Source organism: Rissa tridactyla, chromosome 3 (genome assembly GCF_028500815.1).
Source record: "Rissa tridactyla isolate bRisTri1 chromosome 3, bRisTri1.patW.cur.20221130, whole genome shotgun sequence".
In the NCBI taxonomy this organism is placed as follows: Eukaryota; Metazoa; Chordata; class Aves; order Charadriiformes; family Laridae; genus Rissa; species Rissa tridactyla.
This window is the reverse complement of record NC_071468.1, coordinates 38553964-38570679: the sequence shown is the minus strand read 5'-3', so window position 1 is coordinate 38570679 and position 16716 is coordinate 38553964. Positions and strand designations below refer to the sequence as shown.

General features: G+C 41.0%; 1 protein-coding gene across 6 annotated transcripts in view; it reads left to right on the top strand.

Annotated features, from left to right (window-relative positions):
- Positions 1 to 3547: 3547 nt before the first annotated feature.
- The window catches only part of SPAST (spastin), a 36722-nt gene continuing 23553 nt past the window's right edge, over positions 3548 to 16716 (top strand). Inside the window, exons 1-4 of one of the 6 annotated variants that reach the window (XM_054193793.1) lie at positions 3549 to 4110; positions 8214 to 8297; positions 9572 to 9655; positions 14430 to 14525. In XM_054193793.1, coding sequence (XP_054049768.1) covers positions 3705 to 4110; positions 8214 to 8297; positions 9572 to 9655; positions 14430 to 14525 — 670 coding nt within the window. In that variant the 5' untranslated portion in view covers positions 3549 to 3704. Of the gene's footprint in view, positions 4111 to 8210; positions 8298 to 9571; positions 9656 to 14429; positions 14526 to 16716 lie in introns of all 6 variants that reach the window. The other 5 variants (XM_054193792.1, XM_054193795.1, XM_054193794.1 and 2 more) reach the window with 5 other exon arrangements.

Below are 16716 nucleotides of genomic sequence, written 5' to 3'. Positions count from 1 at the left end.
CCGGCCAACTGCGCCTGCGCAGTCCCCGTGACGCGACCTCCGGGTGGGCGGGGGGAAGCAGACGGGCAGCTCCAGTTCCCGCCTCATCCCCTCCCCATTGGCGGGCGGGCGCGTGGAGGCGGGTGTCTGGGCGGGGCGGGTCGCGCGGCGGTTCTTCAACCGTCGGTTCCTCAACCGTCGGAGGGTGGCTGAGAGGGGTGCGGTGGTAGCTGTAGGGCCGTGGTCAGTGTCTGGCTGAGCTTGGCTCGCGTTTGAGTACGTGGTCGTCCTTATGCTGAGCGGCTCTGACCGAGGTTTTTTTATTTTGTAAAGTGATTTTCTTCACGGAAACAGAGGCGCTGTCCTCCCCTCTGTTAACCGTTTTGAGGCGTAGGTGGAGGAGGCTCAGTTAAGGGCAGTTGTGGGGGAGCAGGCAGGTAATTCTGCTAGTAGGTGCCCTGTCAGGGCTATAACTGGCAGGATGCTTCTTGTTCTCCAAACAAGCCTTTGAAAAACACTTGCCCTTGAAAATCCTGTGGTGCAGAAATCTACTGACAATCAATGCAGTTTGATGCCTGAGGAGTTCACTGGCATGTTTGTGCAAACTTTGCTGAAATTAACTTAGAGCTGAAAAGGTGGTTTTATTAGTGAAATAACCTTTCAGAGCTGTGTAGAGTATAGTTTGCAAAACAATGACTGTTGGCCATTAATTTTGCCTAGCTTTGTGTTAAGAAAAATGCAGCTTTCTCTAGGTATTGGCTTTAATGATCCTGTCTTGACTTGAAGCTATCAAGAAATGGAAAATTTACTGCTTCTTTGGTTGTACTGTTACAAATTGCACTAGTGTTTGAACATCTATGCCTGATTTCTTTGGGGAAATTTTATTTTTATTAGGAATTGATTTCTGTGGTATCGTTTGTGCTACTAGGCTAAGATTTTTATTTTTCGCTTGAGAAAGTAGTTGCATTCCTGTAGTCTAAATATTTATTTATTTATTAGAAAATAAACTGGTTTTTTGCTTTACAACAATAGCTCTATTCCCTTTTCTGTTTTCTCGCTGCAGTGACAACAATGCAGATAAATGATCTAGGTGATGCTCTTAAAAGATCACCAATGCGGAAAAATAGTAGAAAATGTCCTGTTCTCATTAGATTATGCTCTGATGTAATCGTCTGATTATTAATGGTACTGATGATGTGTGTTTACCTCAGTGAACTTAAAACCACGTTTACAGAACTGACCAATAACGGTGGTGCAGCTCAACAACGGTGGCCCAGTCAGTCCCACCCAGATTTGATACTCAGCTGAAGGACCTGGAATTGTTGCAAACTGCATGCTGTCTTTGTCTCAATTTGAGTGTATGTAGTGCTGGCAACCTTAGCTGGTGTCAAGGAGGCTGGGTGAAACTACACAAGGCAAAATACTGAGATTTTTTTCTAAAACAGGAACACAAATTCTTAATATGAACAGGTGAGGGTGGTGTAAGCTGTTCATTCTGTTCTAATTTTTCATCATATACTCTAAAATGTCATTATTAGAACTATATCTGGAATACCTGAATTTGTTGTAGCAATGGCTACCAAGGGAAAATAATCCTTTTACCCCTAACCCCCTGTCTCCCCATTTATACGTTTTCTGTTGTATTCGGGTTTTGCAATGAAGTCACGTTGGCAGTGAGCACAGGTTTCCGAACTGGACCTTTTGGGCAATAGTAAGTTGTGCCAGGGTAGTTGCACCTTTCTAATTCCTATGATTGTGGTGTTCGTCTGCTCGGATTACAAAAGCTTTCACTGAGATACCACACTGTACCTCCTGTATTTTATGCATCTTCAAGGAGAAGTCAAGTGAGGTGGATGAGCTGATCTAACAGCTGCCCACTCCAGAAAACATGATTTCATGTCTTCCCCCACCCTTTTCTGGTGTTCATCAGAAACCTTGCTGAGCCAGGACATCTCACTATGCCAGCAGAAAGCCATCCATTGCTTTGATTTGTTTTTTGTTTGTTTGTTTTTGGGGTTTTTTTAAGGCTTTTTTTTTAAACTATGTTGATTTTATACCAAACTATTAAGTAGAATCATTCACAGACAGGTCCCAATGAAAGCTACAGCCAGCTTAATATAGAAGGGGTGATTCAGCTTGCAGATCACTAAAGTATTTAATAGCTACAATAGGGAATGGATTCTGTGGGTTCTCGCTAAAAGCATTATCATTTGTTCACAATTCCTAACTGATGTCTACTTCTGAAGCAGTGTTTTGGCTTAACAAGTCATTATTCCCCTAACTGGTGCACTGTTTACCAGTGCATCAGTCCGTATTTTATGGCCATGATACAGTCAGGTGCCTTACAAAGGTGTCATTCTAAATTTTTTAAAAAGTAAAAATAACTGAATAGATGGAGTAGTCGGGACGGTTTGAGACCCACTGTCTTCCTATTGTCATTCAATCTGTCCTTTAATTTATTAATAACTTATTCCTTCACCAACTTTTCTACTATTTTGCTAAGGAATGGGACGATACTTTAGACAGTAGATGGATAATAGAGAGTGTAGATTTGTAATCAGTTGTCACATAGCTTATTTCACTTCACACTTTTGAATGCTACATAGCATTAACTGAAGTTTCTGGAATTTCCTTGGTATTCCAAAATTTGTTTTGGGGTTTTTTTTTTTACATCAGTAAAAAAAGAGGTTTTTGGGTTTTTTTTAAAGGACAGTTAGGTACAGTGAAAAAAATTAGTGTTAGATACTGAACTTTTTCCAGTTACGAGTAGACTGAAAATGCCCCATCCCTGGCGCTGTTCAAGGCCAGGCTGGATGGGGCTTCCAGCAGCCTGGTCTAGTGGGAGGTGTCCCTGCCCAGGGCTAGATGATCTTTAAGGTCCTTTCCAACTCTAACCATTCTATGAAAATGCTTCATCATATTTTCACAGTTAGAAGTACACGATCCTTCTTACCAAATACAGAAGAAAAATACTCAAATGAAGCTTATTGCATTTTTTCCAGCACTGATAGGTTTACTGTCTCTAATAATGGTTCTAGGTCATGAACAGTTATTTTATGTATTTATGTTATTTTCTATCTTAGTAAAATTCTGGGGTTTACAGAGTAATAAAATAACGAGGGTGCAAAAAGAATTGCCCCCCCCCCCCTCCAATTACACCCGTTTCCTCCATGCGAGGAGACAGCCCGTCACCTCAATTACAGAAACGCGGCGCAGACAAAAGCGCTGCACGAATATTCCTCGGGGGCAACTCCGGCGGGGCGGAGGGGGGACACGGGCTGTGCCTCAGCACAAGGGGGAGCTTCCCCCGAACCCTCGCCACCCGCCTCCCCGGAATAATTGATTTTATTAAATTATTCATCGCCGCTTCCACTCGGCGCGGACCTCTGGTGGGACGCCGAGGTCACCCCCGCCCGCCCACTCTCTCCCTCCTCCCGGGGTCCCTGCCGCAGCCCTGGCCGCTGCCCCTCCGCCCCCCGGCACGGCGGCTTCCCGGCCTCGGCCCAACCGAACTGCGCCGCCCGGCCCCGGGGCAGGCCGGGAGCTGTAGGCGCCCCGCCGCGCTGTCCCCGCCTCCTATTGTCGCTGCGGTGGCGGCTGCCGGCGTTGGGCGAGGGCCGCGGCGCACTCCTCCCCCTGGGGCCGAGCGAAAGGGGCGTCGCCGCCGCCGCCGCCATGGCCGGTTGTTGTCAGTCGCTGGCAGCGGGTTATGGCGACGGCGGTGAATGAATTCTCCGGGCGGCAGAGGGAAAAAGAAGGGCTCAGCCGGCTCCAGCTCCGCGCCCCCGGCCGCCGGGGCCTCAGCCTCCTCGCCGCCCGGGCCGGCCCCCCCCGTGCCGCCGGCGGGGGCGGCGGCAGCGGCCTCCCCCCACAAGCGGAACCTGTACTACTTCTCGTACCCGCTCTTCGCCGCCTTCGCCCTGCTCCGCTTCGTCGCCTTCCAGCTCGGGCTGCTCTTCGCCTGGCTCTGCGAGCGCCTCTCCCGCGGCGCCCTCATGGCCGCCAAGGGCAGCAGGGCCGGGGCCGGCGACGCGCCCGAGCCCGGCGGGGCGCCCGAGACGGTGCGGGCCTGTCACAAGCGGGCCTTCGAGTGCATCTCTATGGCGCTGCGCATCGACGAGGACGAGAGAGGTAGGGGAGGAGAGGCAGCCCCCGGCTGCGGGGTTGAGGCGGGCCGGGCCGGGCCCGGGTCGGTCCGTCGGAAGGGAGGTCGGGCAGGGCCTGCTGGCCGTGCGCCGGGGGAACCGGGGCTGCGGCTTTGAGTTAAAAACGAACAAAACCCGCTTATGTGAGAAATGCCGGTGGCGGAGGATCTGTGCGGGAGGGTGACGGCCTGACGGTGCTTTGCGCGCCTCCCCCCCCGCCGCCCCCGGACTGAAAAGCCGCGTTTCAGACTAATTTCACAGACAAAACAAGTCTTTGCCTTTCTCTCTGATAACTTTAATTTAAAGTTTTTGATGCGGAGGTCTGGGTGAGGCGATTAAAAATCGGGGGGGTGGGCTGGAGTATGACTGTAACTAGCTTTGGGTTTAACCACGGCAGCCGGACAACAAAAGCACCAGGGACAATAATAAGGGTGCATCCTTTAAGGCAGGGATGTTGACATGATGTTCTGACAGACGGTGTAAGCGTTGAAGTGAATCTTCAGGAAACTTGGCCCCCAAACTGCCCATTTGGAGTCATCTGACTTTTAAGGAAAGCAATATTTATTCATATTTTGGCAGTTGCTTTTTAAAATGAATTTTCTTAAAGAAGCTATCACTATATGACTAGAAGGTGTTAAGGAGGATGTTTAAGGTTTGATTAAATCAAACACAGGAGTGAGGAATTTTTTTTTTTTTTTTTCTGTCTAGAGGATTAAAAAAAAAGCAATTGCTGGTGCATTTGGTTTAGCCGTTTAGTCTAAATGCAGCAGCACAACTCTTGTTAGCATCCAAAAGGCAGTCCTTAGGGGTACGCCGTGCTGGGTTTTAAAATGCTCTGGAAACACCAGAATACTTTATTATGCCCTTTCAGTTGAGCTTTAGTGAAACTACTATCCTAGAGGAGAAGGTTAAAAATATAGGAATAGACCTTCAAGAGAAGCTACGTGCTGAGAGCATCATGAAAGCGAGGGATGTGTCTTGCTTTGCATTGAGGGTTTGGGAGTGTCAGCGATAACCTCTGGGATAAAAAAAACCCACCGTGGGTAGCAAGGTTAGTCTAGAACAGATGTACAGCATAAGAGCACTGAGGGTCATAGGAGCAAAGCATGAAAGAAGGTGCCTCTAGTGTAAAACTTCCGTCTTGATGATTGCTCTGTGAAGAGTAGCTAAGCCTTAAATTGTCAGGTGCCTTTTCCACTGTTGTGGCTTATAACTGTCGGTGGTTTGAAGGGTAAGCCTTCACATACAGATTTTAATCATGGGCTTGCTTTATAGATATTTTTAGAGTTGTCATATATGAATTAGATGCACAGGTCATACATCCAGTAAGAAAAAAAGGTCTTTGCTGCTAACACTTGCAAAGCTGTTACAACCCTGCAAATGCAATCTTAATTTTGCTGAGAAAGAACTCACTTTGCTTTAGTTCATAGATTTGATATTTGCTTATCTGTTTTTACCAGAATACATGCATACTTTTGAATTTATTTGATATGTAAACAAGTTTTTTATAACTTGCAACAGAAAACAATTTATTAGGCATAGTATGTGAAATGGTTGGGATTTCTGGATTTTCTAATATCCTGTTAATTATGTGGCGGTTTTGCTGTTCTGGAAGCTATGTGCGCTTCAGTAATTATGATAGCAGTTCTGGTAATTTTTATGCTTCTGAATTACTGTGGAAATTATTGTTCTTGTTTTGGTAATTTCAAAATCAAGCTTAACATCTCTTCCTGTGACTGAGAAGGTGCATGTGGTGGGTTGACCCCAGCCAGCAGCTAAGCACCCAAGTAGCTGCTTGTTTACTCCCCTTCATGGCACAGGGGAGAGAGTAGGAAGAGCAAAAGTGAGAGAACTTGTGGCTCAGTGTAAAGACCCGTTAATAAGCAAAGGAAAGAGGTGGGGGGAAAAAAAGTGATGCAAATGCGATTGCTTACCAGTGCCCAGCCAGTTCCTGAGCAATGGCTGCCTTGGAAGACAGTCCCCATCCTGTTCTTCCTCTACCCAAGTTGTTATTGCTGAGCATTATATTATACTATATGATATGGAATATCTTTTTGGCCAATTTAGGTCAGCCATCCTGCCGCTGTCCTGTCCTAACTTCTTGTGCACCACCAGCCTACTCACTGGGGATCTAGAGTGGGGAAAAAGAAAACCTCGAGGCTGTGCAAGCTGTTCAGCAATAGCCAAAACATTGCTGAGTTATCAATGCGTTTTAGTCACAAATCCAAAACACAGCACCACAGGGGCTGCTATGAAGAACACTAACTCCATCCCAGCCAGACCCAGTACAGCAAATCACTGGCTTCTAAGGAATGTGACTTTTTTATTGTATTTTCAATGTCTTAATCACTGAGAACTACTAAACCGTTCTGTATGGATTTAGAGCACTACCTTTGTAAATAGCTCGGTTTGGTGTATTGCTTTTTAAACTTCTCCAGTTAAAAGGTGGAAGTGAGATTTTAATGATGACCTTGGCATGTTTGTAACTGCTCTTCAGAATAGCAAAACAATTCGGGCAATAGCAGAGGTGGCTGGAATCACCTCAAATTTGATTTCTAATAGCCATAATCAACATTAGATTTACACTGCAGTCAAAACTGTTTCTATAGGTGATGGGGAGAAGCTTAAAGAAAAAAAGGCTACAGAATGAATCAAAGTCACTCAGCTTCAATGATTTAATTTATCTAGCTTTGTCCTTAACGGTCAGGATATATGAGGCTGGTGGAGAAACGGCAGTGATAAAATGATTCCCAAGGCATGGGAGGTACATGACCTTAGGAAGGTGCTGCTCCTGTTGTTTGTGTCGGTAAGAAGAGCAAAGTGTGGAATTGTCTGCACAGGGTAACTTGCCAAATGTTATTAAAAGATTTTTGCATCTGGAGAGGAGCAAGAGAAAACCCCTAAGAGGATTCTAGAAATGTATTGAAATATTTTTACTGGCACTAAAATTTGCGAGAAAATAGGTTTGGGCCTGAAGTTATCGAAAGATTTGAGTGCAGAAGCAACACAATCGCTGGTAACTGGCGCTTAGGAATAGTTTTGTGAAACGTTATCTCTTTTGAAACTAGGGTAATGATATGTGAAGGTTTCATTGTAGGCATTTTTGGTTTTTCTAGCACTAGCAGCTTGTTAATGCTAGTCAGGTTTAAATTGTAATACCTAATGTGCTGTATTCCTGTGTGGAAAGGCGTGCTTAGTGTGACATACTACCTCGCAGAAGTATGTTTCCATGTGCAGGCAAGTATCTTTTTAATGCAGAGTATTTGTAGAAGGGGAGCAATACGAAGTAGATATTCATATCTCTTCAATGGGTTATTCTCTGTCATGGTGTCAGATAGTATAGGTTAAGCATAGGCGTGTTCATGGTTGTAATTGGTGTAATATCCATTTAGGACATCGTTGGTGCGGAGGCGTACTCTAATTCTACATGTACTGTACTTCATATGAAAGCTGACATACACCTGCAATCCAGCGGTTTCACAATAGGATGAACAAAGAAATACTCCCCTATGACAAACGAGCTGTTCTGTACAAAAGTTAACCAGAGGAAAAGTGTCTCATCTCACTCCTGTAGTATCTTAGACTTGTCGGTTTTGTTCTTGAGTTTCTATGCTTCTAGTGTTACTTTGATATTGGCTATCACTGGAAGATTAAGAGGCATGTCTCAATTTGATGTTCCAGAAAGAAAAACTGTTAATTTCACCATTTCTGTTGTGAGTGAATATGTGTAGGCTAGCTTTTTTAACCTTTCTTTTGGTGGAGGGTTGTTGGGAGTTTTGTTTTTTGTTTTGTTTTTTTTGTTTGTTTTTTCTTCCAGGGGATGAAACTCTTTAAGGCGGTTGGAGAAGTATTCCTAAAATAGGCAAAAGTGATTTGAGGCTGGTGTAGTACCTGTTTTTAATAGAAAAGCTTATTTGAAACTAAGTAGATACAAAGTTGACAGTGTCCCTTTAAGTGTTTCTTTAAATCATAGGATTTTGTTCAAATATGTCTTCCTTCCTCTTACTTGTTTTACGTAGCATTAAATGGAACCATTCCTAAGCTTTAATTTATTACAGAAAATAATGGGTTCACTTCCTTTTTAAGCAGGACAAAAGGAACAAGCTGTTGAATGGTATAAGAAAGGAATTGAAGAACTGGAAAAAGGAATAGCTGTCTTAGTAATTGGTCAAGGTAAGCCAGTTTTGAGTTTTGTGGGAAAGATTTTGGTGTATGGCCTCTTCAAAGTGAGGAATCAATATTGTAGGTGCTAGGAATGGTCTGCTGAATGAATACTTGAGAATGCTTCTTATTCCTGTCTTAGCTGTAAGGGAACACCGGTCCACTTCTCTGTTCTACCTTAATGTTCTGGTCTATAGCACATGCAAATATTGCTCCAAATATTTCCAGACTATCCAAAATCATAAGCAGTTCATGAACATTCTAAACTAAAACGTGTGATTTCTTATGTAATGGGAATGCCAAAATATTGCATTCTCATTTGATTTGCCAAAGTTGACAGTTCATGTTCTCACTTATGCAGAATTTTATATTCCCTTCAGTATAATTAAAAAAGAAACATCCCAATTTGGAATGGTCTAGCATTGTGTTTTGGCTTATGCCAAAATAGCTAAAAATTTCCAACAAAGGAAGAAAGCCATCTGTGTATATGGAAACATTTTAAGCTGTAGTGTAGAAGCAGGTACATACTATAGAGAAATAGGTGTCGTGAAGGACTTGCTAAGGATTTCTGTCCTCAAAACAATATAATAATAACAACCCAACCCCCCAGAAAAACCCCAAACCTGTGACTGCCTTTGCAGACTGCTGTTCTGTTCCTCAGCTATGTTTAGAAATGTTTGTGAACAGTATATCAGTATATGGTGACATGTTAATTATGCAACAATACTAGTGGCATTTGATACAACCCATCTAAATTGCACAGTTTAAAAAAAAAAAAAAAAGCTTGACATGAACAGACATTATTTTTTAGGAAGTGGTGATATTAATGTCTGTAATTCTGTGTGTTTTGAAATGTAAAGGGACACAGTCAACTGAATTTAAAGCTGTTAATTTTGCCAAAGTGAATTATTTCAAATTGTACTTGCCTCTCAGTCACTTTTCAAGCATTGTAAAAATATTTTTTATTCAATTTCTCTATAGAAAAATGCAGTGTCAAAGAAAATACATTAGGTCAGCATGAGATGTTAGAGAATATGCAAAGCAAAGCTTGGGTTCCCACTGCTCTATGAACATTATTGTAAAGCAGATAGTGTCAACTAACTTTAAATTTTTTGATCAAATAGAAAGCTTTAGGATTTTTTTCATTAGTTTTGCAACAAAGTTCCTTAGTGGAGGGGGTAGATAAAGGGTGGGAGAAAGAGGAGGGAAGGCTGGGTGTCAGTATTTTAGCACTTAAAAAAGTTGATTTGCCAAATTGTGTGTTAACATTGATTTTTCTTTGTAAGGTGAGCAGTGTGAACGGGCTCGACGTCTGCAGTCTAAAATGATGACAAATTTGGCAATGGCCAAGGATCGCTTGCAGCTTTTAGGTACCAGTTACAATTCATGACTTTGGAAAGTTTGTCGTTATTTGCACAACTTGATGTAATGCATTCTTCTAAAATACTACTTTGACTTTTAAAGTAAAAGAGTCATTGTCTTTGTAAGGTCTCTTAAGTTTAGCTTTTAGTTGAGAGTAAGTAATACTCTTTCAGTGCTGCTGTTGGATTTTGAAATTGGGATCTCATGATCCACTTCCCTATGCCTTAAGAAATAGGTGTAAAAGTAACTGAGAAATCTTTATATCATGGCACACTTGACATAAACTGAGGAAGTCTTGACTAACTTGTATTGTAGTTAGTTTAGGATTTCTGTGTTAGAACTGTGGTAAAACTTATGATATATTGCTGATCGTGAGTACTAAGTGTGCGCTCTGTATGTGTAACCACTTCATGTTCTGTTAATTCTGATGTCACTTATATAACAATTTCCAGATTGTTGGTATCTACTGTAATAATAATTCTTTAGCATTATGTAGGCCATAAGGTTGTGAAATCCTGATTCTCGTAATTTTTATCTAGCATTAGTCTATTTTAAGACTAGCGGGTAAGACCACTTCTTTTCAGAAGTGTTGCACAGTTTTAGCTGTATCAAAATTAAGTGTTGTATATAAGCTCTTAATGGACAGAGTAAAACAGGCAGGATTGGAAATGGCATCTTATTGTGTATGATAAACAAAGATCCCCCCCATCAAGCAACAAACCAATAGCTTTGTGTAGTGCATCCTCTAAATTGAGAACTTAATGCTTTCAGTTCAGGCAGTGAAATGAAAGTAAACATATTTTCTTTTAAATTGCTCTTTAAGGAACGTACTTGAGTTGAACTTGTGTATCTGCAGCTTTAATCTTGCACTGTGTTGTTCTAACTCCGCAGCCTAGGAGCATATAGAGCAGACAGGAAAACTCACGTTCTTTTCTCCTCTTACGCTTTGTGGTTCTGTGGTCCTAACTGGGCATTGACAGGGAAGTTTTGACAACCACAAGAAAGTGAATCCCTTTTGTTTCCCTTGAGTTTCTGGTGTCCTTAGGTCTTTTTGGAAAACAAGTGAAGGGAACGTGGGGTGAAAGAGGCTTCCAGCTTCTATGCATTGTTATGGGTGCTTGTCGGTAGAACCTTAGTATATGCAGAAAATATATTTTCTGTTCATTAGGGTTAAAGGCTGATTTCTAGAGGTAATATAAACTAGGGAACAAAAGAGTGAAAGTGATAACATGCTAACAATCTTTGATAAGGTATGACTTGTTGCTGATAGCCTAATTACAAGTAACTAGGATTTCTTTAAAAAATTTACTGTTTTGAGGTAGCAGTGTCTGTATTTTGTGGGTACTGCTTCATCCTTGCTTGTGTTATTGCAGTAGCGCTTGCAATGCTGATAAGTTGCTAACTTGCTGTGCTCTGATTGAAAAGATAAAAAGGGTAAACATTGCAAAAAAACTAAGTTGGAGTGAAGCGGGTACGTTCATCTCTACTACCAGAATAGCTGGTAGGATAAAAAAAGACTTAAAGTAGACACTAATATAAAATATTTCGTCCTGCTTGCTAGACAGAGATGTGATTGCAGGCTGCAGATTGACACCATTGATGGGAGTGTGTTGTCTGATCACACCCATGTGCCATCACCATGTGTCATCACACCACTGATGCCTTTTAATGTTAGACCAAGAGGATGTAATGTAGCTACTTACTTTGGATGATGGCTTTATTATTTTGAGCCCTATCTTCATCTTAAGTCTAAATTACTGTATGGTATTCCATTTTAAAGCTGTACTTCAGCCTGAAAGCTCAAGTTAGTCCAGGTATGTTTCAGAGCACCTCAAGGTGACTTGATCACTTTGACAGTCCAGTGACAATATTGAGTTGTGCTAGCTGTCAGGGGACTTCCAGATTATACCGTTATACCATATACCACACCACTGGTGGTGGCCCCTGTGTTTGACACAGTTCAGGGTGTGTTAACTGTGCAGTTACTTAGATGCATGGGTAAATCTTGGTCTGATGGTCTTCATAGACCTGATCTGTCCTGGATGACTGATCACCCATGTTAGAATCATTATATTTGATATATTTAGAAACACAAGAGGATATTTGTTTTCTACAACTGATACATAAAATTCAGCAGTTTGCCATTCCTAAAGGTACATAACCACAATGTCCAGTACAACACTATTCAATTCTAACGCTATACATGTGTTGTACGAATCTGTATTCTCCCATTTCAGACAGACTTTCTGTAGGGGAACAGATTTCTATCAGCACAGGTGCCTTTCTGTATGTGTAGCTTCAGTATTTTGGTTGAAGGACACATGGCACATAATTCAAATGTCTTTCATCAGTATGCTTTTTGGTAATAATTCTGCCCGTGTATAGATATGGGCTTCAATGGACACCTTTTGGGATTCTTCCACTTTTTTGGAGCTGATGGTGTTTTTGCTTCAGGCTTGTGTTACAGGGTAAGTGGTTTTTTGTTTGTTTGTTTAATTAGTATTGCCTAAGTAAGATGATGGCTGCAGTGGTGTTTATTTGGTAGGTTTATGTCAACGTTGTATCATCAAGGAGAAATAATGAATGAGATTCTGTAAACATGTTTTTCCCCGTGTCTGGAGACAAAGGGAGAAAGCATTTAAATGGAAGGTGATAAGAGTGTCTTAATTCCCTGGAATAATATTTAATAGCTCGATTTATTTTCATTGTTCCAGAGGGTTCTACAGCTACACTGTCTCAAGAAAAGTGATATATTTGCTTTATGTAATTTTATGTGCAATATTAAAATTACATGTTGATGTGTAAAGTGATATGAATTGAAACTGGACAACAGTTGGATTACATTTTTTTGTTGCAGTCTTGGAGTTCCTGAATATGTGGAACTTGCTAAACCATTGATAATTGTGGTAAAACCCCAGCCTCAAACTGTAGTGTTGAAGCAAATGGCATTTCCTGAATTCCTGCTCAAGCCAATTGATTTTATTGTGGTCACTCACTAGAAAGTTTGGGTTTTTTTGTAAAGTTCAGAAAAAGTTCTCCATAACTTAAACCGATTATCTAATGTCTTACCAAGTCTGTTAATACTGCTGCTGTTTCCTAAGCTTCTGTATGTGCTTTCCATTCAGATTGCATGTGCTGGGCAGGGAGTAGACTGTTCGGCTGACTCCTTCAGTGGTGCTGCGCCCACTCAAATAGTACACTAGGTTTGTGGTCAGTCATACTAAAAGGACTTTCTTAGGCTCCTTTAGAAGGAGGTTTCTTTGAGTAACTTCTTGCAAGTCATACAAAGCTTGTGGTTGTTTGTAGGCTGTTCTTTTGTGACTAACTTTGTTGTTTTACTGTACCCGACTCTTCAATGCTTCAATTTAAAACAAAGAAAATCCTGGGTGCACATACTAATCTTGAACTTTAGCTTTTCATATGTGCCTGTGGCTACTAAGTTTTCACTCTAAACTGCATCTTGTTCAGTCTGGATATTATTATTAAACCATCACTTGAACTATTGGGTCTAAAGATACTTTTCAGGGAAGCTAAGCAGTGAGTGGTCAGGGGCAGGCAGAAAAAGAAAGGAATGAAGCAGAAAGACTGGAAAAAGATCTGTAATAGACAAAGAAACAGAAGCAAGGAGGTGTTGTGGCTTATTGGTTGTATGATCTGCAAGCTCTGAATGCCAGTTCTTCCTCCAGTCAGGGCATTTATGATCTTGGCCATGCATATTTTTGGTAGAATTCGTCTTCTTTTGCAGTATGTGCTTTCATGTTGCCAGAGGACATCAGTCTTCTACTTGGCCATCTGTTTTCCTGCAGCTTCTTGGTACTCTTATCTCTTGGAGGAGAGGTGGAAAAAAAAAGGGGAGGGGGAACACACAGTGTGACGATATATGCCTTGCATCCTTACAAAACATGTTTTGTTTTTGCAAAAAAAGGGGTGGGTGTGTGAAATAAAGGTGGGAGAGGCTGTAAAGTGCCCCAAAAGTAAGGCCTAGAGGCTTTTAACTGCAGTGGGAAAAGCAGGAATGGTAGGTGAGCTGCAGAGAACAAATAGTCCTGAGACTTAATTCGTGTTTTGTGTCGTTTGCAGCCTTACACCTCTTTGACTTATGCTTTGGCTAGTTTATCATGACATCTTAATTTATTGCTCCTTAATCTTTAACCTTATAAATCTTGTACTCAAATGTTTCTGAAGTTAATCCTCTTAAAGAACACAGCTTGAATGCAAATTTTATTGACTTAATTTCAAGGCAGTTATATTTCTAAATAGACATCTTGAAAGACATCATTGTAATATATATATATGGTGTTTTGCTTGAACAGTTGAGGTTTCTGTAAAATGTTGACTGGCTGTTACTACTTAAGCGAAACATTTAATATGCAGGAAAGTGATGACTCCTTGCAGTTGGTCAAAAGTAACACCTTCGGGAGGACTTTCAGAAATGGTTTATCAACACAAATATTTAGTAAATGAAGTTGAATTAATCCTGACTATTGCTTTTGGGAAGTAACTGTAATCAGTGGACTGGAAAGGTCGTAATTAACTCAGCCCTAAATGACTAGTTTTAAAGCTGTTTTCGGTCATGCTCATACTGACAGAACTTTCTTAGAAATTTGCTAAACATGTAGAATAGATAGAAATAGTCCTTTTATCTTTAACCCTGTATCAAGTATAACAAAGCCAAACTTGACATTTGTGTGTTCAACATACATAAATTTTCTTGGTTCATTTTTATTTTTTGTTTGTTTATTTTTGTCCTTTTTCCTCCCTCCCCCTCTGTCTACAATGTAGAGAAGCTGCAGGCAGTTTTGCAAATTTCCAAGCCGCAAACGGAGGTCTATAATGACAGTACTAACCTGGCATGCCGCAATGGACATCTCCAGTCAGGTGGGTTTGGTTTTCCCAGCGCCTATTGAGGGGATGTCTCTCAGTTTCTGGTGTATTACAGGGAAAAATATGCAATGCTATGTTCTGGCCCCGCCAACTTAAAAAAATTGTTTTATTTATATTTCTGTTTTTAAAGGCTTTATATAAGATACATTCCATCCTTTCTATGACTTTGACAATACTTTGATTTTGTACTATTCAGTTCTCTCTTACAGTGACTGTCCTAGAATCCAAAACTATTTACTAAGACAACATTTTAGAAAATATTTCTCCTGTTATATTCTTAAAGGAATTACATTAAACCTGTTTTAGAAAGTGTCAAAGTCAGTGTAGGATATGTAGATTATATATTGTGCTCACTTAAGTAGCTCTTCCTTTATGATATTGTGAGAGTGAATGTGCATGTGCATTCAGCTGCTTTAAATTTTAAGGGGTTTTGCTCCGAGAAAGTGATAGATGATTAAAACGGAGTTGGGGGGAGGGGGAACAGCTCTTGTGTTTTTGTCAAAGAAGGTTGTTTTTATCCTTTCCCAGAAGACTGCACCAGGGATACTAAAATACCACAAGTAAACTTGTTTGTCTGTACGCAGGGAGTAAAGTTACTGTGAGATTTGTGAATTTTCTTCAGGGAATGTTTTAAGCCAGCAGTAAGCTGTTGTCACAACTGCGATCTCAACTGATAATTCGTATAGTAGACTACAGTGAAGTTAAATAAAATAGAGAGCTAACAAGCAGTGGAATTCATAAAGCTTGTCTACTGAGTCAAGAGCAGTATTCAGTTTTTAAAGTAACTAAATTTGAAAGTTAGTATAAACACATGCTTTGTGTTTGTTTTTGTTTTTCCTAGCTCCATTTCTAGTTCTAGTTTGGTTTTATTCTTTCTAATGCATGAGAAATTAAAGTAATGGAACTATGTCATGTTAGGTACCTTTAGAGTAGTGTATGTGTGGTATTTTTTGTGAACTGCATTTGTCAAAAAGATGTAGCTAAAATCGCTCTTCAGTATAAATTCCTATATAGATTGAGCTTGAGAACTCTTTACCGTAAATGATCCAGTACAACTCTTGCCTTTTTACCTGGTTGGCTGGAGATTAAATGAACAAATACATGCATGTACACACAAAAATTGATAACATGCTCCATCTGATTCAATATGAACAGCTTTTTCTTTAAACTCTTTCCTTTATATGTTTTTGTACCTTTTTCTGAATGTATCTCAGAATTGGATGCAGCAGGAGAAAAGTTAGACTGACCTTTCACTCCTAAAACTGTAAATTTGATTAAATCTCTTAGTAAGAAAGCATAGAATAGCCATTGTCATCTGCTGGAAATGAAACGTTTTGCCAGTTCTGTGGCAGATGTTTTTATTTACAGAAGTTCCTGTAGCACCAGGTGGTAATTGTTGGTAAACTTGTGGAAATTGGTATTAGTCAGTTTACCCATTTGCAATGATATTCCTGCTGACTTACAGAAGATGGACGACAGAACCACTTCTGCAAAACTGTGTAGGAAAGGGTAGCAGAACAACTGCAAAGGGCGATGGTCTTTTGGGGATGCTTTTTTCTGAGAAAGCGTCTTCTGACTTTCTGGAAAGGAATGTGGGCTAATGGAGAAACTTTCATTTACCAGGCTCAGTGGGATCTGAGAAGAGACAGAAGGACTAAGGATCAGGTCATTAAAAAAGTGTTAGGTACCAGGCATCTTCTGAATTACTTTGAAAAAGACTTCAGGAGGCTTGTTGCATATCTATTTGCGTTTACATTGTCATAGGTAAACTTCACACTTATAACTCATGGAAGTTAGAGTTTACCCAAAGTACTGAACAACTTCTGCAGCTATGGGGTCCCTGGTAGTACCAGGAAAGTCATCCTATTAATTAATGTCTGAATTTCTTAATTGGCTGGTGCCTATGCTCACTCTCTCACATTCTCTGTCTCCATTTTTTTGGAGCGTGGAGGAGGGGAGTCTTGTTTGTAAGAACATGCTGGCGCTACACTTTTTTCTTAAAAGTACGTCACTTATACATGTCGTAATAAAGATGGCATTTTCACACGGACAGCTGCAGTCATTTAAAACTGCAAAGTAGATGACAAATTTTTGGAAAACTGTACAAAATCAGCTTGCAGGCTACTTAAGAGGACTACTGTTTCTGAGAAAATAGTGGTAGTGCAGAGGTTCTGAGCCGCAGGGG